This window comes from Entelurus aequoreus, linkage group LG27, assembly GCF_033978785.1.
Source record: "Entelurus aequoreus isolate RoL-2023_Sb linkage group LG27, RoL_Eaeq_v1.1, whole genome shotgun sequence".
Taxonomy (NCBI): Eukaryota; Metazoa; Chordata; class Actinopteri; order Syngnathiformes; family Syngnathidae; genus Entelurus; species Entelurus aequoreus.
In genome coordinates, this window is record NC_084757.1 from 10,796,382 (window position 1) to 10,824,354 (window position 27,973).

Genomic DNA, 27,973 nt, shown 5'->3' on the forward strand with positions numbered 1-27,973 from the left:
ACAATGTAAATAGTCATGAAAATAAAGAAAACGCATTGAATGAGAAGGTGTGTCCAAACTTTGGGCCTAAAATGTACTTCAAAATGCCAAATATCAGAGCAGATAATCGACCCGGCCAAAAAAGAATCGATTTCAAATGATCATTAAGGAAGTGATTGCAAGTAAGACACAAAAGTCACACTAATGAAGTACTACTGACGTGAAAATTAGCAGTACACCAAAACATTGGAAGACATACACATGTGCAATTTGGATTATGCTGTGCTAATACTATGCTATACATGATACTAAGAATAAAATACACTAATATAAATAGAACATGGAAAATGTTTTAATTCCATCAATGACATTTGCAATATGAAACCAGTTATTACAAAGTTGATCACAAAATGCGTCTTATTACAAAATGAGACATATTACAAAAGGTGGCGTTATTACACAATAGGGTGTAAATGTATTACATGATCACATAATGCTTTGTTACACACGTTACGATGTTTACTGTTGTGATTATAGTGGCGCAGAAATGCATCGCAACAAAGTGAGCATGTGTACCAATTGCTGTTAGCACAGGCGCTAACCTAGCTATGCTAGTGTTGCTCACGTTTCCACTCTGTAATACCACGGTATTAATGAATTAATTAAATGGGATATTATGCCGGGGATAAAGTTTTCTCATTAGAGCAGCCGTGTAGTTTGTACTCATCCTTCCTGGTGCTTTGTTTTGTTCCTGGTACAGTGGAGATGCGTGGGCGTGTCACACGGGACCAAACATGAGCTCTCTCACAAGCTTTCTCATACATCGCAACGCATTTGCAATTAAGACACCATGAGAACATTCCACATTTCCCCCGTGGGATCAATGACATATTCTGTTTCCCATTCTGAAAACGTGAGTTCCAGTCACTGACCTCACGCAAAGAGGGTCAGAGGTCAGTCAGACTCAGGTCAGATTCGAAATCCTGGTCCCCGTCGTCGACGTCACCAGCAAAGTCAATCTTTACTCGGGACTCGCCGCTCCGACGCTCTGCTGGTTTGTAATGAGGAGCTGGTGAAGGAGCGGAGGGATGTCGTTAATGTGTTCATGTGTGAGGTCATCCTTTGCTACATCACCATGTGGGATTACACACTGGAGGACAACACAGAATAATTTCCCATAAGGACCCATAGTGAGTGTGTGTGTGCGTCGTCTTAAATGACTTTAGGAAGCATTTCAATCAATCAATCAATCAATCAATCAATCAATCAATCAATTCCTTTTTTTTTCCTTTTATTGTCATTGTCATAATAACACTTAAGTCATACATGTCAACGAGATTTTGTTTGAGCTTTGTCCAGCGGCATAGAAACTGCATTAAAGTGCAGGTTGACCATAGTTCATTTACAGCTAACGTTGTGTAACAATGCTGACAGACACACACACACACACACACAGAAGAAGTATTGCAGTGTTTCCCACACATTCATTTATTTGTGGCGGCTCGCCACGAAATAATTACGTCCGCCACAAATAAAATTTAAAAAATAATTTATTTTTTTTTAAAAATATTTTTTTTTTTTTTTGTTGTCCTGTCCAGCTTGTCAGGCAAATCATATACCGTAATTTCCGGACTATAAGCCGCTACTTTTTCCCCTCGTTCTGGTCCCTGCGGCTTATACAAGGGTGCGGCTTATTTACGGCCTGTTCTTCTCCGACACCGACGAAGAGGATTTCGGTGGTTTTAGTACGCAGGAGGAAGACGATGACACAATGATTAAAGACTGACTTTTCATACACCGGTAGGCTGGTTATTTTGATAACGTACAGGCGAGCACTTTGTATTACTTTGCACCGTTGTATTATTTGTACTCTGCACGAATGCTGTTCGCCATGTCAAAGATGTGAAAGTTTGATTGAATGATTGAAAGATTTATTGTTAATAAATGGGACGCTTTGCGTTCCCAAACAGTCCCGACAATCCCCTCCGTGGTAGCAGGAACCCCTATATACTACGGTAATTACACATCAAAACCCTGCGGCTTATAGTCGGGTGCGGCTTATATATGGAGCAATCTGTATTTTCCCCTAAATTTAGCTGGTGCGGCTTATAGTCGGGTGCGGCTTATAGTCCGGAAATTACGGTAGTTGATGTAGATGCCCGTATAGGCTGTTTAGATTTACTTTACAAAAGAGAAGTGTAGGATACTTCTCTTGTTGCCTTATTTGTATTTGACCACTACTGTTTTCTGTTTGTTTGTTACTGACTGTGGCAGGACACCTCTGCCTCTGTTTCACTTTATGTTGCTGGTAAATAATATGGTTGTAGTAGTAGGCTAAAGTTAAATTATTTAGTATGCACTAATTAAAGGGGCAGAGCTTTAAGAGACATTTTAGCTTTTATATTTTATAAGATATATTTTTTGTAAGAACCACAATTAATAAATATATTTCAGTGAATAACTTATTGTTCAAATCTGTATATAAATATGTACATAAAGTGTTGTAATTATATTGTAAAATGGATGGATGGATGGATGGATGGACGTTTAAAACAAAACTGTTATTAATTAGTAAGTATACATTTTTTGAGCCTTTTTAGAGAAAATCATATCATTGTAGTAAATTATGCAAATTACTCGATGATGTCATGATGACCACGCCCATAGCCACGCCCCCACCGCCACAGGTATCTTGGCAGTTTATGGGAAACCCTGTATTGTGTATATGTTTCCCAAAAGTATTTAACAGTTCAACAATACACACTGTAAAAAAACAAAACAAAGTTGACTTTAGCACCTCTAAAGGCTTAGTGGCCACATGCGTGGACAGCACCTTTTAGCTATTATTTCCAAAATTGTGTACAATGCATAAAAATGTGTTTTCTTTTGTATTATTATATTTTATTTTATTTTTCCAAAACACAATATAGAATGTGAGATATAACAGGATAATGCATACATTTATCATTTGTTTTCAAAACGCTTACAAAAAAGTGGGACCCCCAAATATTTACTGTGGGACCCCATTTTTATGACTTGATGGGGTGCCTGGGACCCCATTTTGAAAATTCCTAGCGCCAACACTGATGGAATATTGGTGCGTGCAAAACAGCATCAGGCGGCTGGGGTTCTAATACTAATCAAACATCATCTCCATAGATCAGTCTTTTTCAACCACTGTGCCGCGGCACACTAGTGTGCCGTGAGATACAGTCTGGTGTGCCGTGGGAGATTATCTAATTTCACCTATTTGGGTTTAAAATATTTTTTGCAAACCAGTAATTATAATCCGCAAATGATGTGTTGTTGTTGAGTGTCGGTGCTGTTTAAAGCTAGGCAGAGTAACCGTGTAATACTCTTCCATATCAGTAGGTGGCAGCTGGTAGCTAGCTAATTGCTTTGTAAATGTCTGAAACAGCGGGAGGCAGTGTGAAGGTAAATAGGTATCTAATGCTTAAACCAAAATCAAACAAAAGGTGAGTGCACCTAAGAAAAGGCATTGAAGCTTAGGGAAGGCTATGCAGAACGAAACTAAAACTGAACTGGCTACAAAGTAAACAAAAACAGAATGCTGGACGACAGCAAAGACTTACTGCGGAGCAAAGACGGCGTCCACAATGTACATCCGAACATGACATGACAATCAACAATGTCCCCACAAAGAAGGATAAAAACAACTGAAATAGTCTTGATTGCTAAAACAAAGTAGATGCGGGAAATGTCGCTCAAAGGAAGACATGAAACTGCTACAGGAAAATACCAAAAAAAGAGAAAAAGCCATCAAAAATTGGAGCGCAAGACAAGAACTAAACAGCAAAAAACTCCAAATAAGTCCAATAAGATGTGGCAGGTGGTGACAGTATACCTACTTTGAGACAAGAGCTATAGTCATGCATGCTTGGTTATGCTTTAAAGTCATATCCAACAGTTGCGATGACTTTTTACTGTCAACGGAGTTCGTTTTTTAGTGATTTCTGCTGGTGGTGTGCCTCCGGATGTTTTCAACGCAAAAAATGTGCCTTGGCTCAAAAAAGGTTGAAAAACACTGCCATAGATCATTCATTCACGGGCCTTGACTTTGACACCTAGGGACTAGTTCAGGGGTCGGGAACCTGCTTGGCTGAGAGAGCCATGAAAGCCAAAATATTTTAAAATGTATTTCCGTGAGAGCCATACAATATTTTTTACCCCAGCTAAATGCGCGCATTTTTAAGTAAGACCAACATTTTTTGAGTATTAAAAGTCTCCTATTCTTTTTAATAACATTGTTATTCTGAAGCTAACCAATAATAAATAAAATACTTCTTACCATTAATGCGACTTCTTGAACAGGAGCGGTAGAAAAACGGATGGATGGATTAAAATGCATGAGAGTGTTTTATATTTTGAACGTTATTTTTAACACTGTGATTACCAGCGGAATGATTTATCACATATCGTGTTAAGCAATGTCAGCTAAGATTTATCCGAGAGCCAGATGCAGTCATCAAAAGAGCCACATCTGGCTCGAGAGCCATAGGTTCCCTACCCCTGGACTAGTTGACTCTGGAACACACATACAATTATCAATTGGAATTTCATGATACTTGATTTTTACTTAAATGGGTTATACTTGTATAGCGCTTTTCTACCTTCAAGGTACTCAAAGCGCTTTGACACTATTTCCACATTCACCCATTCACACTCACATTCACACAGTGATGGCGGGAGCTGCCATGCAAGGCCCTAACCACGACCCATCAGGAGCAAGGGTAAAGTGTCTTGCCCAAGGACACAACGGACGTGACTAGGTTGGTAGAAGCTGGGGATCGAACCAGGAACCCTCGGGTTGCTGGCACGGCCACTCTCCCATACGCGCCACGCCGTCCCTTCTTTCAATTTGAATTGGAATTGCAATTTTACTGAGCCGAGGATGTCGTCGTGGCTTGTGCAGCCCTTTGAGACACTCGTGATTTAGGGCTGTATAGGTAAACATTTGATTTGATTGATTGATTGACTTCCTGTTTGCAATTGCAGTCCCAATTCATGGAATAGAATTGGCATTTGGAAGATATTCTCAATTCAAATAAGAATTTTGCACAAGTCTGACTGCGTCACATAAATAAAGCTAAAAAAAAAGCTCAACTTTATGCTGATGTCATGCACGGTGGCGGTTTGAACCTTGAAGTTGTGTTTAATGACTCTTAAATCACTCTTTTTTTTGTTGTTTTTACACCTTTTCTGGTGTCATTGTTGTTTTCTCTTAGTGAAACTAGGGCTGGGTGATATATCGATATACTCGATATATCGCGGGTTTGTCTCTGTGCGATATAGAAAATGACTATATTGTGATATTCGAGTATACGTTCTCACGCAGTTGCTTTTAGCTGCGGGCATTACACTACAGGTGTTTCTCACTCTTTCCTGTCTCTCCTTCTCACAGAGACATTAAACAAGCGCACCTTCTTACACACGTCACATACGTATACGCCCTGGCGGAGCAGAGAGGTAGCGGCATGGGTAATGTTAGCTGTGGTGCGAGTGGTAATACGAGAGAAAGAAGGTGCGAATCTGGTAACAAATGAAGGGCGAATTAATTCCCAAGAAAAACAGCAGGGGGTCCATCGTTTGGCAGTGGTTTGGCTTCAAGTGGGAATATGTCAAACAGACAACCGTAATTTGTCAAGTGTGGGGCAAAAGCGTTGCTACAAAAAGTAGCATTACTGCTAATATGTAGCATTATTTGAAAAGTCACCCGCTAGAGAATGAAGAGTGCTTGAAACTCCGCATGTCAACATCTCCGTTCGGTGCCACACCAACAAAATGCCGAGGCAACCATTTCCACATCAACACCGTATGAAACAAATAGACAACAACAGAAGGAGATAACATCCGCAGGAACCTACCACATAGCAAAGGACATACACTATTTAATTTCCTATTATGCAGCTCATTTTTATTTGACAGTTATTGAAATATCTTGTGTGACATCATGCACAAAAGTGCACTTTATTTGTTTTAAACTATTGTAGTGGCGTTCTGTACAAAAAGTGCACTTTAATTTAGTGTTGTTTTGATATGTCATCTTAGTGACATCATGCACAAAAGTGCACTAATAGCTTGTTTAAAAATGTCTCTGACAATCTTGCACTTTCTCTTTTGGAAATGACATGAATGTTTGTGCCACTGCTTAATAACTGTTTAATAAATACACTTTTGGTCAATTGACTTAGTTGTGATTTCCCTCTCTGCATGAAAGTTTAAAATGAGCTTATATTAATGCAGTATGAACATGAATGTTTTAATGTAGACACATAGAATCATCATACTGCTGTGATTATATGCATCAAGTGTTCATTCAAGGCTAAGGCAAAATATCCAGATATATATCGTGTATCGTGACATGGCCTAAAAATATCGAGATATTAAAAAAAGGCCATATCGCCCAGCCCTAAGTGAAACCGTGGCGATTTTGCTGACTCGGTATGTTTGCAGTGTGGGCGATCACTCACACAGGTCATCCAGCAGGGACAGCTCCTCTGAGCTGATGTCAGCCAAGCTCGGAATCGAGCTCAAGTCCTCCAAGTCGGAGTCCCTCGCCGCCTCTTCATCTGCGAACCTGCTCCTGGTGGCGGGTACGTTCGGGAGGGGTGGGGTGCGCGCCGGCGTCACAACGTCGCGCTCTCGAAGACGCCTGACCTCGCCTTCCAGTTCCGACACCGTGGCGCTGGTTGGGAGACGCAAGTATCAGCGCACGGGGGAATCGCGAGCAAAATATCAAAAAGATGATGCACAAGTTGTACCCGATACGGCGGACCTCCTGCTGTGTGTGGGAACAGTCGGAGGTGGTGTTGGCCAGGTCTGTGCTGTGAGTTCTGCAGCGCTCTGTCAGCTCCTGGACCATCTGGTCCAAAACAAAGAACACATTGAAGTTCATCATTACGTATCTCGCTAGCATGCAAACTATTAATATGCACAATTGTGTAGGTATACAACAAAAAGTATTGGATGTTACTTGGTGCTATCTTGTTAACATGCTAACTATTAGCTTTTTAGTAAGTGAGCCAATTTTGTAATTATAAAACTTAAAATCGTGGCTATTGTTACTTGGTGTTACCATGCTAACACTTCATGTTATCATTTTAGCTGATTCTGTAGGTATGCAACTAAAATGTACTGATATTGTTACTTGGTGTTATTAGGTTAGCATTTTTGTACGTATAAAACTAAAGTCATAAATATTGTTACTTTCCGATTGTGGAAAATGGTGGAAAAATGCTTCTTTTTTTTTTTTTTAGAAATGCTTTACTTCATCCTAACAAATGTTTGAATTTTTGCCAATTTTGTAGGTATAAAATGAAAAGTAATGGAGGTTGTTACTTGGTGCTATCTTGTTAACATGCTACCTATTAGCTAGTTAGCATGTTAGTGCCTTTAACGTTAATTGGCGCTCTGTACTTCCCCCTACGTCTGTGTACACGGCGGCGTTTTAAAATGTCATAAATTTTACTTTATGAAACCGGTACCGATAATTTTGAAACCGATACCGATAATTTCCGATATTACATTTTGAAGCATTTATGGGCCGATAATATCGGCAGTCCGATATTATCGGACACCCCTACTTGTTAGCATGTTAGACCATTTTGTAGGTATAAAACTTCAAATTGTGGCTATTGTTACTCGGCACTATCCGGTGAAGTGAATTATATTTATATAGCGCTTTTCTCTAGTGACTCAAAGCGCTTTTACATAGTGAAACCCAATATCTAAGTTACTTTTAAAACCAGTGTGGGTGGCACTGGGAGCAGGTGGGTAAAGTGTCTTGCCCAAGGACACAACGGCGGTGACTAGGATGGCGGAAGCGGGGATCGAACCTGGAACCCTCAAGTTGGTGGCACGGCCACTCTACCAACCGAGCGATACCACCCCATCTTAACATACTTAACAACCAAACATAATAATGTTATTAAAAAAATGTATATTAAAAAAAATATATATATTTAACATATATTATAGTAATATTATCCATCCATCCATCCATCCATTTTCTACCGCTTGTCCCGTTCGGGGTAGTAATATTATCCATCCATCCATTTTCTACCGCTTGTCCCTTTCATTATATTTTTTAGAAAAATATATACATCCATCCATCCATCCATCTCCTACCGCTTATCCCTTTCGGGATCGCAGGGGGTGCTGGAGCCTATCTCAGCTGCAGTCATTTATATTATATTTAAACAGTTGTGAAAAGATGTACACAAAGTAAAGATGAAAGTAAAAAGCAAACAAACCTGGCAGTTATGTTGGTACAGTCGCCGCGTCTCTCTGGCCTCTTTCTCCTGGAGCATGGTGGCCTCCTCTTGTCTTCCTGTCCCGCAGCGACAACCAGAAGAAGACAAAAAAAGATGTATTTGTTTTGGGCAAGTCAGTTCCTGTCTTTTCTTTGAAGGCCAACAGTTGGCTGAGGACTAGTGTGGCCCTGCAGGGGTTCAACCTGCACGTATGACTCACTCAGGCGCATTTTCAGTTGCTCGACCTCCTTCTGCAGCTGTTGCAGATCCTCTCGGCACACCTTGGAGCTCAAACTGTGCAAGCGAGGGAAAAGGTCAAAAGATTCTTACAAAGTGTGCCACAGTCTGCAGGGGTGTTGTCGGTGATGCAGCACCTCTCCTTGGGGACGTCTAGCGGCGTAGGTCGGGGCCAGCTGCTCCAATCCACACCTGCATCTCTAATCCACTGCTCCATCCCTTGATCCACTCCTTGACGGTCATAAGTCTCTCTTCTCTTCTGGCTCAGGTCTTCACGCAACCTGCTCACCTCCACTGGAAGATATGTTTGTGTTATCATTACCTTTTTCAAAGAGTTAATTCACAGTAGTGATGCATTTTATGAAAGGAATGTGTATTACTAAGCATTGTAATTATAATGCCAACCTAGGGTTGTACGGTATACCGGTACTAGTATTATATCGCGGTACTAATGAATCAAAAACGGTACTACACTCTGTTTGAAAAGTACCGATTCGCCATATTTTTAATTTACAGACATTGTGATATTGCTGGTTTTACGAGCAGAGGAGCAGGTTCGGCAGCGCACAATCACAGAGTACTTACAAGCAGTCACAGTGTATCATCAAATGGTTCAGAGAATCTGGAGAAATCACTGCACGTAAGCAACTAAGCATGTGACCTTCGATCCCTCAGGCGGTACGGCATCAAAAAGCGACATCAGTGCGTAAGGGATATCACCACATGGGCTCAGGAACACTTCAGAAAACCACTGTCAGTAACTACAGTTGGTCGCTACTTCTGTAAATGCAAGTGTAGCACCCCTACTGTAGGATAGCAGGTTAGTACAACAATTAAGATTACTAGGTTCTTGGCTGTATAATTGAGAGACTCGCAATGAGACGTTACGTACTTAGTGGACCACAGAACAACTGCTGGCAAATTTATTGCACAATAATAAACAATAACACATGAACAGTGTGCTTTTTAAATTGTAAATACCCCCCAAAAATAAATAAAAATAGAGCTCTGTTGCAAAAATTCAAAAGTAGCAAAATAGAAGAAATGTCCTTTTTAAATTGTCCTTTGAAAAAGTAAATTCTACCCGGGTAGTAATGAATTGAACACTGTCTATATTCCTTGGTTGGGAATCCTTAGTTCTATTGTAATCCGTTATTCCATACTGATTCGGTTCGATACTTGCGACTCTGATGGTGGATCAGTTCAGTTATAGGTCGCTGCAGAGTGGGGAGACCGATGCAGCTGGCCACACCACATCCAAACGCTCCCTCTCCGCAGACTCTCACTCACTGGGACTGGCTCGCCATCATAACTCAAGTCCAGTTTGGAACCAGACTTCAGGATCATACAAAAACCAATCTGCACATAGCAGTACAGAATGTAATCAGTTAGAATACTCTTTTTACTCTTAGTTCTCTTCCATATGGTACCATGTTAACTTCAATTTTAAATCAATAAACACAGTTACTCATTTTAACCATTTAGTTATGGATATATGAATACTGGTCGGTTCACACTGTACTCCATATAAGTCTGTAAGACTTTAACAGCAGCATCAAATCATGAAAACTATAGTAGCTTCACCTCTTACTTATGACTTCAATGAATGAAATGAGTTACATCCATTTAAGGATTTTTACCCTTTTATCTTTAAATTATGAACTGTGAATTATCACTTTTTAAACCATCACAAAATAAAATAAATGATTATTTAACTGAAATCACATTTTGGTCATCATGTATTATAATGGTTATCATTTTAACTGTATCAATTTAATAAATGAAATGTATCAACAGTTCCCCTTTAAGCAGAATGACGAGGGTGCTTTTAGCAGCATTGAAATGAATGCAGCTCCTCTGCTCACTGCTAAGGCTGAACACAGTAACATTAAATAAACCTCTCTTTTACACAAAACGAAAATACAATAAAGTTATCCAACTGAAACATGCTAACATGTCACAAGGCATTCTCTCAAGACATCATATTACTCCAATTGGTTTTGTACATTTTAACTCTGTGTCTTGTTATCAAACTCCTCTCTTTAGCGCTAACAGGATGGCTAGGCTAACAGGCTTGCTAGTAGGCCTCACTCACAAAGTAACACTTACTGAAGTTCTCAGCAGCACAAAACACAGCAATCCAGCTCCCACTGGAACCAGGCTATCTTATGCTGCTTTTCCAACACTCGGTTTGAGAAGTGACAAGTATTTTAACTTATAAACCTTGTCTTTGTAACACAACGATATGACTCGTGCCTTCACTCTTTGACGTTCAGTGAAGGAATGTCTGGAATGAGAAAGGTGCATGCGACCTCTACTGGCCAACATGTGAATAACGTGCTGCGTGCATGTATCATTAATTTAACCCTGTAGTGACCACATGACTTTGACACATCAAGTTTAACATTTTTTTAAGTGACCAAAGTGACTTTGGCACACCATAGATTAGAAATGAATAATAGGAGAATATATTAGTGACACTATATTTCCATATGGGTTACACACTCCCCCCTTAAGTCAGCATGAGTCCCTTCATGTGCTATAACATCTTGACTCAAATTGCTATAACCTCATGACTGTCGTAGTCACCTAAGGAAATGAGTGCGTGATTGAAACTGTCTAAAAGACTTTGAGCAAAAGAGATGAAGGGTTTACCCAACAGTGGGTAGTTCAATCGGTCTGGTGGCCGCCGTGACCTTATAGATCGGCGTACCATATTGCCTTCCCCACAGTCATCAGGTAAGTCGGTTCCCTCGCCTTGAGTATCTTGAGCTTCTGGAATTTCAGTGTCATTTCCCGGTTTTCCATTTTCATTACTCTCCAACTGGTGATCTCCAACCACTTCAGGAAATTCCTTTTCTTTTTCAACTGGCAACGCAGGCTCATTACCAGCAGAGGACTCCACTTGTGATTGGGTTTGTAGTGTCTCGCCCACTTCCTTTTCTGTGGGAGGATTGTCAGCTACAACCAGCTGTTTAGGGATGTCATAGACCTTTGTAAATCTCTTCTCAGTGAGAGCTGAGGTTTCCTCGGGAAGGACTGTGTACTCCTCTTCAGACTCAGAACTTTCCTCTTCTTGGACCTGAGGAGAACATTGTCTTGTCCTGGGACGACGAATCGGCCTTGGCTGATTGGGTTCCTCATCCTCGACTTCAACCAATTGCCCGCATGGCAGCAGAAGATCCCTGTGTAAAGTGCGGACTGGACCATCTTCATCTACTGGCTGAACCTTGTAAACAGGTAAGTCGCCCATCTGTTGTAAGACACTGTACACAGCGGACTCCCACTTGTCAGCGAGTTTGTGTTTGTTCCTCAGGCGGACATTTCTCACCAGTACTCTATCTCCCACTTCAAGTGCAGACTCTCTGACTCGTTTATTCCACTGCTGCTTATTCCTCTCAGCAACCTTCTGGGAGTTTTCAATGGCTGTTTGATAACTCTCCTCCAGTCGAGACTTGAGATTTCGCACATATTGGGAGTGAGATACTGGTGTTCCTTCCCTTACGGGTAGGTTGAATGCAATATCGACTGGAAGCCTGGGTTGTCTCCCAAACATTAACTCATAGGGACTGAACCCGGTGACCTCGCTTCTGGTACAGTTGTAGGCATGTGTGAGTGGTTTAACGAAATCACGCCAGTGACTCTTCTCTTTTTCTTTCAGAGTACCCAACATGCCAAGAAGCGTGCGGTTGAACCGCTCAACCGGGTTTCCCCTCGGGTGATAAGGACTGGTTCTCACTTTCTTGATACCGGCTATGGCACACAGTTCTTTAATAGTGTGGGATTCGAAATCTCTTCCCTGATCACTGTGCAAGCGTTCAGGAAAGCCGTAGTGAACCAGGAACTGCTCCCACAGACACTTTGCAACAGTAGTAGCTTTTTGATCTTTCGTGGGTATGGCTACTGCATATTTTGTAAAGTGGTCTGTGATGACCAGAATGTCCTTAGTATTGTGGGAATCAGGCTCCAGTGATAGATAGTCCATGCAGACTAATTGCATTGGCCTATTTGTCTGGATACTGACCAGCGGTGCTGCTTTCTCAGGCGGAGTCTTCCTCCTAACACAACGGCCACAGGTTTTGACCTTGTGCTCAACATCCGCAGCCATTCGTGGCCAGTAGAATCTTGACCGTACTAAGTCAATGGTACGGTCTATGCCCATGTGTCCCATGTCATCATGGAGACACTTGAGTACAGTGACTCTGAGGGACTCTGGAAGAACGAGTTGATAGATCGTTTCCTCTTCACATTTCCGCTTCCTGTACAGGAGACCGTCTCTCATCTCAAGGCGCTTCCACTCCTTGAGCATCAGTGTGAGTTCAGGAGAATTAGGACCAATGTTCCGAGGTACTGGGCCTCCAGATTCCAACAGATGAATAACATGTTTGATGGCAGGATCAGCTTCCTGTCGTTCTCGGAGGTCATCCTCACTGAAGATGGGTACTGTCACATGACCTAATAATTCTTCATCACTGTAGATGTCTGGAACAGCGTTGGCGTTGAGAGCTAGGGATTCAACCAACGTGATGGAAGGTAAGTTGTCGGTTTCTCTTATCAGGTGTCGGTGACAAAGGGCTGTAACTGCATCTTCAGGTAAGTTTAGATGGTCAGGTGACGATGATAGAAGATGTGAGGTGAACCGCTTTATTCTCTCTCTTTCTTCCAGTGAAGCGTCATCCTCAACCAGCATTCCATGCGGTCGCCTGGAGAGACCATCGGCATCTTGATTGCTCTTTCCAGCCCTGTACTTGATGTTGAAATTGAACGTAGAAAGGGCTGCTAGCCAGCGATAACTGGCAGAATCTAGCTTAGCTGAGGTGAGTATGTAAGTTAACGGATTGTTATCCGTTACCACAGTGAAGTTGTTACCATAGAGATAGTCCTGGAACTTCTCTAGGATTGCCCATTTTAAAGCTAGAAACTCCAGCTTGTGTGCTGGATATCTGGCCTCACTAGATGAAAGGCCCCTACTGGCATAGGCGATGACCCTTGATTGGCCGTCCTGCTCTTGGTATAAAGCAGCTCCTAAACCAGTAGTACTAGCATCCGTATGCAGTGTATAGGGGAGCTTTGCATCTGCGAACCCCAGGATCGGAGAAGATGTGAGCTTCTCTATGATGCATTCAAAAGCGTCCTGACAAGCAGGTGTCCATCGTTCTGCGAACGGCTCTTTTGGATTGAAATATTTCTCTTTACATGTCGTCATCTTCTGGCCTTTTCTGAGAGGTGGATAGCCAGAAGTGAGACTGTTTAGGGGCTTCACTATTTTAGAATAGTCCTTGACAAAGCGGCGATAATAGCCGGCGAAGCCTAAAAAGGACTTCAATTCTTTTAGGGTCTGTGGCCTTGGCCACGTTTTCAGTGCAATGACTTTCTCGGGATCAGTCTCGACACCATCTCTTGAGACGATGTGTCCAAGATAACGTACAGACGTTTGGAAGAATCTGCACTTCTCGGGAGAAAGCTTGAGACCATATTCTCTTAGCCGTTGAAGGACGTGCAGAAGCCTGGCCTCATGTTCCTCCAGGGAGGCAGAGAACACAATGAGATCATCAAGAAACACAAGCACCTCTTTCAGGTTAATGTCACCCATGCATTTCTCCATTAGGCGCTGAAATGTACTCGGCGCATTGGTTATCCCCTGGGGCATACGGTTGAACTCCCAAAACCCCAGGGGACAGACAAAAGCAGTCTTGGCTTTGTCACTCTCTTCCATACCAATTTGGTAATATCCGGACTTGAGGTCCATTACGGAAAACCACTGTGACCCGGTGAGGGCGGAGAATGCTTCTTCGAGGTTTGGTAGTGCATAAGCATCCTTTATGGTTTGCGTATTCAACTTACGGTAATCGACACAAAGTCGGACATCACCGTTCTTTTTCTTTACAACGACTATGGGTGACGAGTAGGGTGACTCGGACTCCTGTATCACACCAGCTTCTAGCAGTGTTTTAAGGTGTTTCCTCACAGCCTCATAGTCATTGGGATGTATGGGTCTTGAACGCTGTTTAAAAGGCGTCTCGTCCTTGAGCTTGATACGATGCTTGACTTTGGTGGCATGACCAAAATCAAGGTCATGATGTGCGAACACATCAGAGTAACCATTGAGTTTCTCTGTGACTCTGGTTTTCCATTCCTCTGGTAGAGGAGAATTGCCGAAGTCAAATGTCAGGGTGTTGTTTGTGGACTGATTTGGAGAAAATGTTGCACTACAACAGTTCACAGTAGCTGCATTCTTGTCAGGTAATGGACTTTTTTCAACAATCTTATCAGGAACATGCAGTTCTGCGACAATACAGTTTGTGGGTAGTGTTATGTCATGGTCTGTCTCGTTTCTCAGCCAAACAGCCAACTTGTGCTGAGGCTGCTGGGGCAAAGTGACGAGGCAACAGTCAACGAAAATGCCACCAGGTAAGACAGACTTTCTTGGCTGTTCCAGAACTGCCAATTTCTCCGTATTTGCAAGATTGACATTGACCTGGCCTTCCACAAGGACTTTATCATGTGCAGGAATAACTTTCTGCGGTTTCGCTTTGAGTGTCATTAGACCTATTTGCCCAGTGCTCTTTAGCTTTTGTCTAAATTCAAGTGCACTGAGGATTTGTTTGTAGCCATGAACAGTTGAAGTGGTCTTTTGAGTGTTGTATTGGCACTCTTCATCATATAATACATCAAGTAAGTTGGTCCCTATTAGAACAGGAAGGTCACTGTTGGAGCGTTGATCAGGGACAACTAATGCTAGAGTGTTCACTTCGGGTGCAGTATCAATAAACTCTTTTGGCAACCTAATACTGACTTCTACATAGCCCAAATATGGGACAGACTGACCATTAGCACCTTCCACATCAAGAAGATTGAATGGCTGGATAGGCTGTTCTGACAAGTGCTCTGTGTAGAATGAGTTTGAAATTGTGGTCACCTGAGACCCTGTGTCAAGAAGGCAGTTACAATTTACACCTGACACAGTCACATTACTGATGCATTTGTTGCCAATTAAACCTTTTGGTATTTTAGATTGGTGCTTGGTTCTGTGAGAATAACTTGAAACATTTTGTTTGGAGCTTGTGTTAGTCTTTGTTCCTGTTTGCTCCTCAACAGGAACATGATTTATAAATCCTGTTTGCTTTGTTCGTCCCACAGCTTTTGTTTCTCTTTGAGTTCTTGGCGTTTAGCCTCAACAACCTCCGGGTTGGGCTCGTTGGGACAAGCTGGCGCTATATGTCCATCTTCGCCACAGTTAAAGCAATACCACGCTCGTGGTCTCTTTTTGCCTCTTAGGACAGCCTCAGTCTTAGGCTCTCTTTCCTTGGGTTTCTTTTGCTTAGCTCCCTTGGAGGTAGCCTTTGTGGAAGATTCATCCATGGACACTTTCAGGTTTGCCAACTGGGCTTGAAGTTGTGCAAGTTGTTTTTGTATTTTCTTTGTACTCTCATTATGGTTGTACTTTACAGCAACGGCTGCTACGTCCCTCTCATCTGTATCAGATTTGTACACGTTCACATTATTAGACTGCACTTTAGCTTTGTGAAATCCAACATGTTGCTTCATACGACGAGATCTGGCAGCCTGCTTGTCTTCCTCCGTCCTCACTAAGAGCAACAACTCGGAGAATGAGGGTGGGGCATCCTTCTGCAGTTGGGACAGCTGAAGATGTGTGATTAAACTATTGTTGAAACATCCCCTGCAGAACTGTTTCAGCAGTTGCCGGTCTGCGTCGCTGGCAGGAATGCCATTCCTCTTGACTACTTTGCTCAGTATTGACTGTAGACGATGTAAATAAGCAGAAGACTTTTCACCCGGCTCTGCGTCGGTGGTAAGGAATGCTGCAAAGAGCTCATCAGCATCATCCACAGTACCGTAGGCTGAGTCAAGAGCATGCAAATAGTCACGTGGGCTCGACTGGGGCCCAAGATGCTTTACAACATTTACAGCTGGAGGAAGGAGACTTTCTACAATCCTTCTGACCACTTGCTTGTCAGGGATTGTGGAATCGCTGAAGTAGAACTCGACATTACTACGCCAAGTGTCATAATCGACTTCCAGGCTGGGGCAGGGAGTTTTCCCAGAGAAAGGCCTCAACCTGGCATGGTGTGTTGACGACATGTCACTGCTCTTTACAATATGCTCCACGACCATTCTCTGCACCTCAGGTGTGTTAATTTGGTCAAGTGGTAGCTGAAAGGGTGATCTGGCACCACTAGGCAGGGTTTGTCTAAGTGGGACCGCATTCATATTTAGAGTGGACTGAGTTGGGGTTTGGACTGATGCTGGTTCAACTCCACTCTTGTGAGGAGTAGACGAGGGGGTTTGGTGCTCAACATCCTCATCTCGTTGAGCTGGCCTGCTTTCTTGAATTCTGGCCAACTCCTCTCGCAGGATTTTCTCAAAGTCTGTGCCACTCAATTTTGCAATGCTTTCAAGCTCACACAGGTAGAATTTGGTTATGTTCGAACCTGCATTAGCAGCATAAACACTAGATAAAAGTTGCACATAGTGTGTAATTTTGTCATCTGAAGAAGGTCTGTTATATGGTAAATCACGTGCAAGAACACTAACACCTTCCCCAGATTTAAACTCAACAATAGCAGAATTTGGGAATTTAGCATCGGAACTGTCAATTTTAACCACTCTTTCAATGGACCCATATTGATTCAAAAAGTCAAATACCTCCTCATCTACTTCAGTACCAGACATGCCACTGACCAGTACTGAACTGGGTACCTTAATATTTTCAGACTTAATGACATCCATATTTCAAGTGTAAAGTCAGAAGTATTACAAAATTTGTGAATAAACGTTGCCAGAGCTGTTCTGTATTGTACGTACAGTATGAATTCGGAATCACAGCGCTCCTGGCTGGCTCGCCAAGTGTGTAGCACCCCTACTGTAGGATAGCAGGTTAGTACAACAATTAAGATTACTAGGTTCTTGGCTGTATAATTGAGAGACTCGCAATGAGACGTTACGTACTTAGTGGACCACAGAACAACTGCTGGCAAATTTATTGCACAATAATAAACAATAACACATGAACAGTGTGCTTTTTAAATTGTAAATACCCCCCAAAAATAAATAAAAATAGAGCTCTGTTGCAAAAATTCAAAAGTAGCAAAATAGAAGAAATGTCCTTTTTAAATTGTCCTTTGAAAAAGTAAATTCTACCCGGGTAGTAATGAATTGAACACTGTCTATATTCCTTGGTTGGGAATCCTTAGTTCTATTGTAATCCGTTATTCCATACTGATTCGGTTCGATACTTGCGACTCTGATGGTGGATCAGTTCAGTTATAGGTCGCTGCAGAGTGGGGAGACCGATGCAGCTGGCCACACCACATCCAAACGCTCCCTCTCCGCAGACTCTCACTCACTGGGACTGGCTCGCCATCATAACTCAAGTCCAGTTTGGAACCAGACTTCAGGATCATACAAAAACCAATCTGCACATAGCAGTACAGAATGTAATCAGTTAGAATACTCTTTTTACTCTTAGTTCTCTTCCATATGGTACCATGTTAACTTCAATTTTAAATCAATAAACACAGTTACTCATTTTAACCATTTAGTTATGGATATATGAATACTGGTCGGTTCACACTGTACTCCATATAAGTCTGTAAGACTTTAACAGCAGCATCAAATCATGAAAACTATAGTAGCTTCACCTCTTACTTATGACTTCAATGAATGAAATGAGTTACATCCATTTAAGGATTTTTACCCTTTTATCTTTAAATTATGAACTGTGAATTATCACTTTTTAAACCATCACAAAATAAAATAAATGATTATTTAACTGAAATCACATTTTGGTCATCATGTATTATAATGGTTATCATTTTAACTGTATCAATTTAATAAATGAAATGTATCAACAGTTCCCCTTTAAGCAGAATGACGAGGGTGCTTTTAGCAGCATTGAAATGAATGCAGCTCCTCTGCTCACTGCTAAGGCTGAACACAGTAACATTAAATAAACCTCTCTTTTACACAAAACGAAAATACAATAAAGTTATCCAACTGAAACATGCTAACATGTCACAAGGCATTCTCTCAAGACATCATATTACTCCAATTGGTTTTGTACATTTTAACTCTGTGTCTTGTTATCAAACTCCTCTCTTTAGCGCTAACAGGATGGCTAGGCTAACAGGCTTGCTAGTAGGCCTCACTCACAAAGTAACACTTACTGAAGTTCTCAGCAGCACAAAACACAGCAATCCAGCTCCCACTGGAACCAGGCTATCTTATGCTGCTTTTCCAACACTCGGTTTGAGAAGTGACAAGTATTTTAACTTATAAACCTTGTCTTTGTAACACAACGATATGACTCGTGCCTTCACTCTTTGACGTTCAGTGAAGGAATGTCTGGAATGAGAAAGGTGCATGCGACCTCTACTGGCCAACATGTGAATAACGTGCTGCGTGCATGTATCATTAATTTAACCCTGTAGTGACCACATGACTTTGACACATCAAGTTTAACATTTTTTTAAGTGACCAAAGTGACTTTGGCACACCATAGATTAGAAATGAATAATAGGAGAATATATTAGTGACACTATATTTCCATATGGGTTACACAAGTTAAAACTCTACTATGCAAAGCCAAAGCCATTTATCAACAACACCCAGAAACGCCGCCGGCTTCGCTGGGCCCGAGCTTATCTAAGATGGACTGATGGAAAGTGCAAAAGTGTTCTGACGAGTCCACATTTCAAATAGTTTTTGAAAACTGTGGATGTCGTGTCCTACGGACCAAAGAGGAAAAGAACCATTTGGATTGTTATAGGCGCAAAGTTGAAAAGCCAGCATGTGTGATGGTATGGGGGTGTATTAGTGGCCAAGGCATGGGTAACGTACACATCTGTGAAGGCACCATTAATGCTGAAAGGTACATACAGGTTTTGGAGCAACATATGTTGCCATCAAAGCAACGTTATCATGGACGCCCCTGCTTATTTCAGCAAGACAATGCCAAGCCACGTGTTACAACAGCGTGGCTTCATAGTAAAAGAGTGCGGGTACTAGACTGGCCTGCCGGTAGTCCAGACCTGTCTTCCGTTGAAAATGTGTGGCACATTATGAAGCCTAAAATACCACAACAGAGACCCCAGAGTGTTGAACAACTTAAGCTGTGTATCAAGCAAGAATGGGAAAGAATTCCACCTGAAAAGCTTCAAAAATTGGTCTCCTCAGTTCCCAAACGTTTACAGAGTGTTGTTAAAAGGAAAGGCCATGTAACACAGTGGTAAAAATGCCCATGTGCCAACTTTTTTGCAATGTGTTGCTGCCATTACATCCCAAGTTAATGATTATTTGCAAAAAAAAATTACTTTTCTCAGTGCCAACATTAAATATTTTGTCTTTGCAGTCTATTCAATTGAATATAGGTTGACAAGGATTTGCAAAGCATTGTATTCTGTTTTTATTTACCATTTACACAACGTGACAACTTCACTGGTTTTGGGTTTTGTAGATGAGGCCTAAAGTATGTTTTGTGCTGATGGTTTATGTTAAACAAGAACTAGTGTCACCTTGTAGCGTCTGTATGTGGCGTTGTTGACATTGTTTCTCCCTTTCCACGTCACCGACTTTCATGGTGAGAGACTCAATCGCCTTGGAAACGAACATGGGAGCAAGAACATTTGGAATTAGATCACTTCTGATAATACGTTTCAGGCAAATAAAACAATAATATTCAGTGTATATTTATGCAAAATGGAGCATAATGATCTTAAAAAGTGCTTTGGCTCTCATTACCAGAGTTAATTTGCTGTTTATGAACAACAGTCACCTGCTTCTGTGTCTGGAGCTGCGACAGTATGGAGGTTACGTCTGCCCACTGCAAAGATGGAAGACCTTGTGGTGGACTCAGAGACGGAACGGTGGTGGTGGTGGTGCCAAAATCTGCAGCATAACTCTTGTCCGTGAATGGAAAGTACTCTGAAGTAGAGACGAGACATAAAGTACAATTCTTTCCCCCTTTTAACACACATACTGAAACTCGTAACCTAGTTTCACTTACCTGCTTCCCTTTTGGGGGCGTTCCCTAGTACGGTTAGTCTCTCCTGGGGATAGATACAACTATTTAAAATAAAATATGGCATTCTTATATAGTGTCGTATAGTTCTTATTTAAGGGTTTATACATTTCAAAGTACTTTCTATCAGTGTGGTAAGTACTTAATACATTGTATTTACATAGATAAATAATTAGACAGTATGAAATATGAATTCACTTTTCACTTAATTTAATGAAATAATATTGTACTTCAAACATATACATTATGTTTTATATGTAAATATATGAATACTACTGCCAGTAGTAATACCTAATATAATAAAAAATATTGTAACATACCATTAAAGGCCTACTGAAATGAATTTTTTTTATTTAAACGGAGATAGCAGATCCATTCTATGTGTCATACTTGATCATTGCGCGATATTGCCATATTTTTGCTGAAAGGATTTAGTAGAGAACATCGACAATAAAGTTCGCAACTTTTGGTCGCTGATAAAAAAAAGCCCCTACCGGAAGTAGCGTGACGTAATTAGTTGAAAGGCTCCTCACGTTTTCCTATTGTTTTCAATGCAGCTAGAGCGATTCGGACAGAGAAAGCGACAATTACCCTATTAATTTGAGCGAGGATGAAAGATTCGTGGATGAGGAACGTTAGAGTGAAGGACTAGAATGCAGTGTAAGACATATCTTTTTTCGCTCTGACCGTAACTTAGGTACAAGCTGGCTCATTGGATTCCACACTCTCTCCTTTTTCTATTGTGGATCACGGATTTGTATTTTAAACCACCTCGGATACTATATCCTCTTAATAAAATCCTCACAGTGACTTTTATCTCCACGACAATACATCGACGAAACACTTTAGCTACGGAGCTAACGTGATAGCATCGTGCTTAACTGCATAGAGAAACAAAATAAATAAATCCCTGACTGGAAGGATAGACAGAAGATCAACAATACTATTAAACCATGGACATGTAAATACACGGTTAATGCTTTCCAGCCTGGCGAAGGTTAACAATGCTGTTGCTAACGACGCCATTGAAGCTAACTTAGCAACCGGACCTCACAGAGCTATGCTAAAAACATTAGCTATCCACCTACGCCAGCCAGCCCTCATCTGTTCATCAACACCCGTGCTCACCTGCGTTCCAGCGATCGACGGTGCGACGAAGGACTTCACCCGATCACAGATGCGGTCGGCGAGACAGAGGAAGTTAAGGTGAGTCCGGCGGCTAGCGCGTCTGCTATCCATCTCTGTCCTCCTGGTTGTGTTGCTGCAGCCAGCCGCTAATACACCGATCCCACCAACAACTTTCTTCTTTGCGGTCTCCATTGTTCATTAAACAAATTGCAAAAGATTCACCAACACAGATGTCCAGAATACTGTGGAATTTTGAAATGAAAACAGAGCTTTTTTGTATTGTATTCAATGGGGTACCAATACTTCCGTCAACCGTTTACGTCACGCGCATACGTCATCATATCTAGACGTTTTCAACCGGAAGTGTGGCGGGAAATTTAAAATTGCACTTTATAAGTTAACCCGGCCGTATTGGCATGTGTTGCAATGTTAAGATTTCATCATTGATATATAAACTATCAGACTGCGTGGTCGGTAGTAGTGGCTTTCAGTAGGCCTTTAAATATGTTTTTATTACTCGTTAGGCTAATGAATCAACTCAACAGCTATTTTTTTACGAAAAATAGTTCAGAATATGTTCAATGTATTCCTTATTCCCAACATATGTTACGGGTTCAACTTTCACTTTACTTTCAAAATAAGGTTACAATAAAATAAATTGTATTGTGCAACAAAATTGTGTTTTTTTGGAATGGCAGAGGGAGGATAAATGTAAATGTAATAATAGTATTAACAATAATTATATTAAAAATACTACACAATATATCATGCAAATGTATAATCTGATTAATCTGATTAATCACATTTAAAAATTTGGATTAATCAAGATTGATGACAGGGGACTACTCGCTTGCATCGTTGACATTAGCTTAAGAAAAAGACCCCAATTGGTACACAAATGCAATTTTATTGTAAGAATGTCATTCAGGAACGTTTTAAACATTTTACTTGAATACATGTCATTTACTTGCGCAAAACTTGGTTTTGTGGTGAAATTTCTGAAATCTCCTCCCTCATCTTTCTACTGACATATGCATTGAACTGATCCCTGACCGTATAGCTGTTAAGGAAAAAAAATGCTTCTACAGTCAAAATAAATTGATTAATCAAAGTGTGTTGATGATTAATGTGATATTTTTTTGTGATGACATGAGTTAACTCGTTAATTTTAACAGCCCTAATTAATAATAGTTTTAGTACAGTGTTATGGTTCTATCATTTGGTCATTTATCAGGACAACTAATCAACTTGATAGCTACGTGTTGAGTACTTGACATTACTTGATACAATCAGCAATAATAATACTGCTCAAGAAATAACAATACTGTAATAATTCAAATGTAATCACAACTACACTATATTGCCAAAAGTATTTTGCCACCCATCAAAATGATCAGAATCAGGTGTCCTAATCACTTGTGTATAAAATCAAGCACTTAGGCATGGAGACTGTTTATACAAACATTTGTGAAAGAATGGGCCACTCTCAGCTATTTCCATCGTGGAACTGTCATAGGATGCCACCTGTGCAACAAATCCAGTCGTGAAATTTCCTCTCTCCTAAATATTCCAAAGTCAACTGTTTGGGAACAGCAACTCAGCGTATGCTGAAGCGCATAGTGCAAAGACTTTCTGCACAGTCAGTTGCTACAGAGCTCCAAACTTCATGTGACCTTCCGATTAGCCCACGTACAGTACGCAGAGAGCTTCATGGAATGGGTTTCCATGGCCGAGCAGCTGCATCTAAGCCATACATCACCAAGTCCAATGCAAAGCGTGGGATGCAGTGGTGTAAAGCACGTCGCCACTGGACTCTAGAGCAGTGGAGAGGCCTTCTCTGGAGTGATGAATCACGCTTTTCCATCTGGCAATCTGATAGACGAGTCTGGGTTTGGAGGTTGCCAGGAGAACGGTACATTTTGGACTGCATTGTGCCGAGTGTGAAATTTGGTGGAGGAGGAATTATGGTGTGGGGTTGTTTTTCAAGAGTTGGGCTTGGCCCCTTAGTTCCAGTGAAAGGAACTTTGAATGCTCCAGGATGCCAAAACATTTTGGACAATTCCATGCTCCCAACCTTGTGGGAACAATTTGGAGCGGGCCCCTTCCTCTTCCAACATGACTGTGCACCAGTGCACAAAGCAAGGTCCATAAAGACATGGATGACAGAGTCTGGTGTGGATGAACTTGACTGGCCTGCACAGAGTCCCGACCTGAACCCGATAGAACACCTTTGGGATGAATTAGAACGGAGACTGAGAGCCAGGCCTTCTCGACCCGTCGAAAATTCCTATAAACACACTCCGCAACCTTGTGGACAGCCTTCCCAGAAGAGTTGAAGCTGTAATAGCTGCAAAAGGTGGACCGGCCTCATTGATTGATTGATTGATTGATTGATTGATTGAGACTTTTATTAGTAGGTTGCACAGTGAAGTACATATTCCGTACAATTGACCACACCCGAATAAGTTTTTCAACTTGTTTAAGTCGGGGTCCACTTAAATTGATTCATGTTGATTCATTCATATTGAACCCTATGGGTTAGGAATGGGATGGCACTTCAAGTTCATATATGAGTCAAGGCAGGTGGACAAATACTTTTGGCAATATAATGTATGTCACATTGTAGGTTTTGTAGCTCATCACTGCCCTCTAGAGACAGTTGCAACAACAACAACAACATCCACGACTGAAAGCATGCAGCACTTTCAAGTCATAAACCAAAAGTCAAAATATATGTCTAAATATATAGATATATAATATAATTACTGTATCATAAATGCATATAAAAAAAAAACAAGTATTGGTGGGATTAGGGTTCTACTCACCCTCATTTTGGCCACACTGTCATCTGCTGCTGACAGAATGGAGCTCAACTGGCGATCCCAGTTCATGTTGGAGTTGGTCTACTGGAAACGTAATTACACATAACAATTAAAATAATAATAATAATAATAATGTTATAGAACGTTCACTGAGGTCAACAAGCTGACATGTAACGTTTTCACCTAGCAGCCTTGTTCAGGTCTATGACACTTTGGCTAAAGCTAACGTGGGAATTAGCCAACGTTACTTGTCGGCATAACAGCATGAAATGTAAACACACGACACATTTGCTAGTACATCTAGTATATTTCTTTCAATAACACAAAACAGAAGAATTGGTGTAAGTATTACTAATACCATTGGATACTTACAAACACCGTCGCTTTCCAAATTTTTAAATCCGAGAGCCCATTCAATTGCGTGATGACGTCACGCAAGTGCGCCAGAGACGTCTGGGAGTTGTAGTTTCAAAATGTAAACGCCCGACAGACACATTTGCTAGTACATATAGTATATTTATTTCCATAACACGAAACAGAAGAACTGGTATAAGTATTACTAATACAAGGAGGATACTTACCAACACCGTCGCTTTCCAAACTTTTAAATCCGAGAGCCCATTAAATTCTGGGAGTTGTAGTTTTAGAGATGTAAACACACGACACATTTGCTAGTAAATCCATCCATTTTTCTACCACTTGTCCTTTTTGGGGTCGCGGGGAGTGCTGGAGCCTATCTCAGCTGCATAGTATATTAATTTCAATAACACCAAACAGAAGAATTGTATACCAGGAGGATACTTACAAACACCGTCGCTTTCCAAGCTTTTGAATCCGAGATGCCATTAAAATTGCGCGATGACGTCACGTAAATGCGCCAGAGACGACTGGGAGTTGTAGTTTTCTTTCTTTCTTTTGTTTATCTCGAACATGAACACACTTACAGTATAATACATCACACAATTTCATATCATTTCACTTTACATCATGTCCGAAAAGGAGTAGGAAGAAGCAAAGCTCATTTAATCCTACCCCTTTCCCACTTCAGAGCGTTTACAAATATATAGAATCATTTACTGACCTTTTTATATAAAAAAATAACATCTGTGAATTAGTATACACAACAGTTTTGTAATATGTAATTAATTAATTCCGTCATTATTAATATACTGAGATGAAGCATATCTTATTTTCAATAAGGTTGAAAGTGTTTCTCATAATTCTTCTTCTTTGTACTTTGTAAGCACTATTATTTTCGAACAACCTCTTAAACTGGATCATATCAGTACAATGTTTAACTTCTTTACTTAATCCATTCCAACATTTAATTCCACATACTGATATGCTAAAGGTTCTAAGTGTTGTACGTGCGTACAAATGTTTTAAATTAGGTTTTCCTCTAAGGTCATATTTCTCCTCTTTAGTTGAGAATAATTTTTTAGTTTTTATTTATTTATTTATTTATTTTGTCCTGTCCAGCTTCTCAGGCAAATCATATAGTTGATGTAGATGCCCATATGGGCTGTTCAGATTTACTTTACAAAAGAGAAGTGTAGGATACTTCTCTTGTTGCCTTATTTGTATTTGACTTTATTAAATGTATTTATGTTATCATTTGGTGCAGCCGGGCCGGAGCAGGAGGGGACAGAAAGAGAAAAAAAGGAAGACAGAGGGGAAAATTGTGGGGACAAGAGGGGGATAAGACAGAGAGACAAAAAAACAAACAGCAAACACAACAACAACAACAACAACAATAGAGCAACATCAGAAAATACGACATGTACAGATATGATGGTAAAAGTGATAGCAAATAAGCAGTTAGCGGGAAAAAAAAGAAAATACAGAAATGACAATGAGCATTATTACACTACAAATGGAGCAATACAGATACTAATTGAAATAGCGCTAATGATAATGAACAATAAAAATAATTTACCTTTATTATCAACAATACAGTTGTTCAAATGCAACAATACATATACGTAATGATAACTAGAGATACAAAAGAATGCAGAAAAAAGGAGGGGAAGAAAGAGAAGCAACCTATATTAACCTTGTAGATTGTTATAGTAACAATAGGTTAAGCTTTGTCAGTGTGCCATGTGTTACCCAGTTTACCCTAGGGCAACAACGTTTATATATGTTTGATGAAACGTGATTATGTGCATAAGTGTATGTATGCATATGTACTTGTATATGTACAGAATGTGTATTTGTGTTTGTACAGTGAATGTATGTACAGTATGTGTATGTGTATGTTTGTACAATGAATTTTCGTGTGGATGTACGAACTTTGTGTATGTATGTGGGAGCGTAGGTACCTATGTATGTATGTATGTATGTATGTATGTATATGTGAATCTGTATGTACAATACATTTGACTCCCAGTGTGTGTGGGAGCCAGAGTACGGTCCAACCCACACTAAGTGTTGTACGTGCATACAAATGTTTTAAATTAGATTTTCCTCTAAGGTTATATTTCTCCTCTTTAGTTGAGAATAATTTTTTAGTTTTTAGTTTTAATAATTTAATCCTAAATAAAAGCAGCAATTCGATCAAAAATGGATCATAATAACTATAGTATGTGTTGAGACTGTATGCCTTTGAACGACGGGTATAGTTGTAGAAACATCGATTTTAATCAGCCTGAGCTAGAGAACTCGTTATCCCACAATGCAAAGCGGTAGTGAAATGACGTCACCTTAAAATGGCTACCTCCGCTGTCACGGTGGACGACGTCAAAAATTTGCTGGAGGAAAGTCTGTCAAAACTCGGATTTGAAGTGTACTTGTTAAAGGTATTTCACTTTTATATACTCTACCAGCAAATAGGTTATAAATAAAACACGTAGTCAGTTGGTACTCTCTGTTTGTGTCGTGTTGACAGGTTGGCTGGTACAACCATGTGTTGCCCCCCAAACTGCACCTGCCTTACCCGGATGACTGTCTGGCTGCGGTGGTACTCAGCACTCCCGCCATGTTCGAGCGAGCCTTCCTTCCCTTCATGGAGGAGAGAGGCTGCCAGGGGTCTATCTCTGACCCCATTGACCAGTGTGTCAAGCACTGTGTCACCTCTGTTGTCTCACAGGTGTGTGTGTGTGTGTGTTTTCTTGTATTTCTACCCTTTTTGAGACATCAACAAGGAAAAGTAGCTTCCATACGAGGACCGGTGAACAAGTTAGGACCGAGATCATGGTCCCGATACAGAAAACCATTGCATCTAACAGAGCAGTGTTTTTCAACCTTTTTTGAGCCAAGGCACATTTTTTTCATTAAAAAAAATACGGAGGCACACCACCAGCAGAAAAGGTTAAAAAATGAAACTCCACCAGGCTGTAGGGATGATGTTCATACTTGCCAACCTTGAGACCTCCAATATCGGGAGGTGGGGGGTAGGGGGTGGGGGGTGTTTGGGGCGGGGGGAGTGGTTGGGGGCGTGGTTATTTACAGCTAGAATTCACCAACTCGAGTATTTCATATATATTTCATATGTA

General features: G+C 40.9%; 2 protein-coding genes across 11 annotated transcripts in view; one reads left to right on the plus strand and one right to left on the minus strand.

Annotated features, from left to right (window-relative positions):
• Window positions 1–27,567, minus strand: LOC133644389 (uncharacterized). 5 transcript variants are annotated; one of them, XM_062038811.1, is made up of 12 exons: window positions 25,285–25,352; window positions 25,061–25,221; window positions 24,483–24,563; window positions 20,515–20,557; window positions 20,284–20,432; window positions 20,024–20,105; window positions 8,627–8,783; window positions 8,473–8,546; window positions 8,253–8,329; window positions 6,762–6,862; window positions 6,471–6,685; window positions 2–1,048 (listed from the first exon to the last, which is right to left on the minus strand). In XM_062038811.1, the coding sequence occupies exons 3-12, from the start codon at window positions 24,546–24,548 to the stop codon at window positions 927–929; spliced, it is 1,086 nt and encodes a 361-aa protein (XP_061894795.1). In that variant the 5' UTR covers window positions 24,549–24,563; window positions 25,061–25,221; window positions 25,285–25,352; the 3' UTR covers window positions 2–926. The 5 variants fall into 5 exon arrangements, with proteins under 5 accessions (XP_061894796.1, XP_061894795.1, XP_061894794.1 ...); XM_062038812.1 differs by lacking the exons at window positions 25,061–25,221; window positions 25,285–25,352 and adding an exon at window positions 27,415–27,567 and having other exon boundaries at window positions 1–1,048; XM_062038810.1 differs by lacking the exon at window positions 25,061–25,221 and having other exon boundaries at window positions 25,285–25,362.
• Window positions 27,140–27,973, plus strand: part of LOC133644392 (cyanocobalamin reductase / alkylcobalamin dealkylase-like) — a 137,086-nt gene continuing 136,252 nt past the window's right edge. For all 6 annotated transcript variants that reach the window (XM_062038815.1, XM_062038816.1, XM_062038818.1 and 3 more), the window contains exons 1-2: window positions 27,140–27,277; window positions 27,367–27,567. In XM_062038815.1, coding sequence (XP_061894799.1) covers window positions 27,188–27,277; window positions 27,367–27,567 — 291 coding nt within the window. In that variant the 5' untranslated portion in view covers window positions 27,140–27,187. The remainder of the gene's footprint in view (window positions 27,278–27,366; window positions 27,568–27,973) is intronic.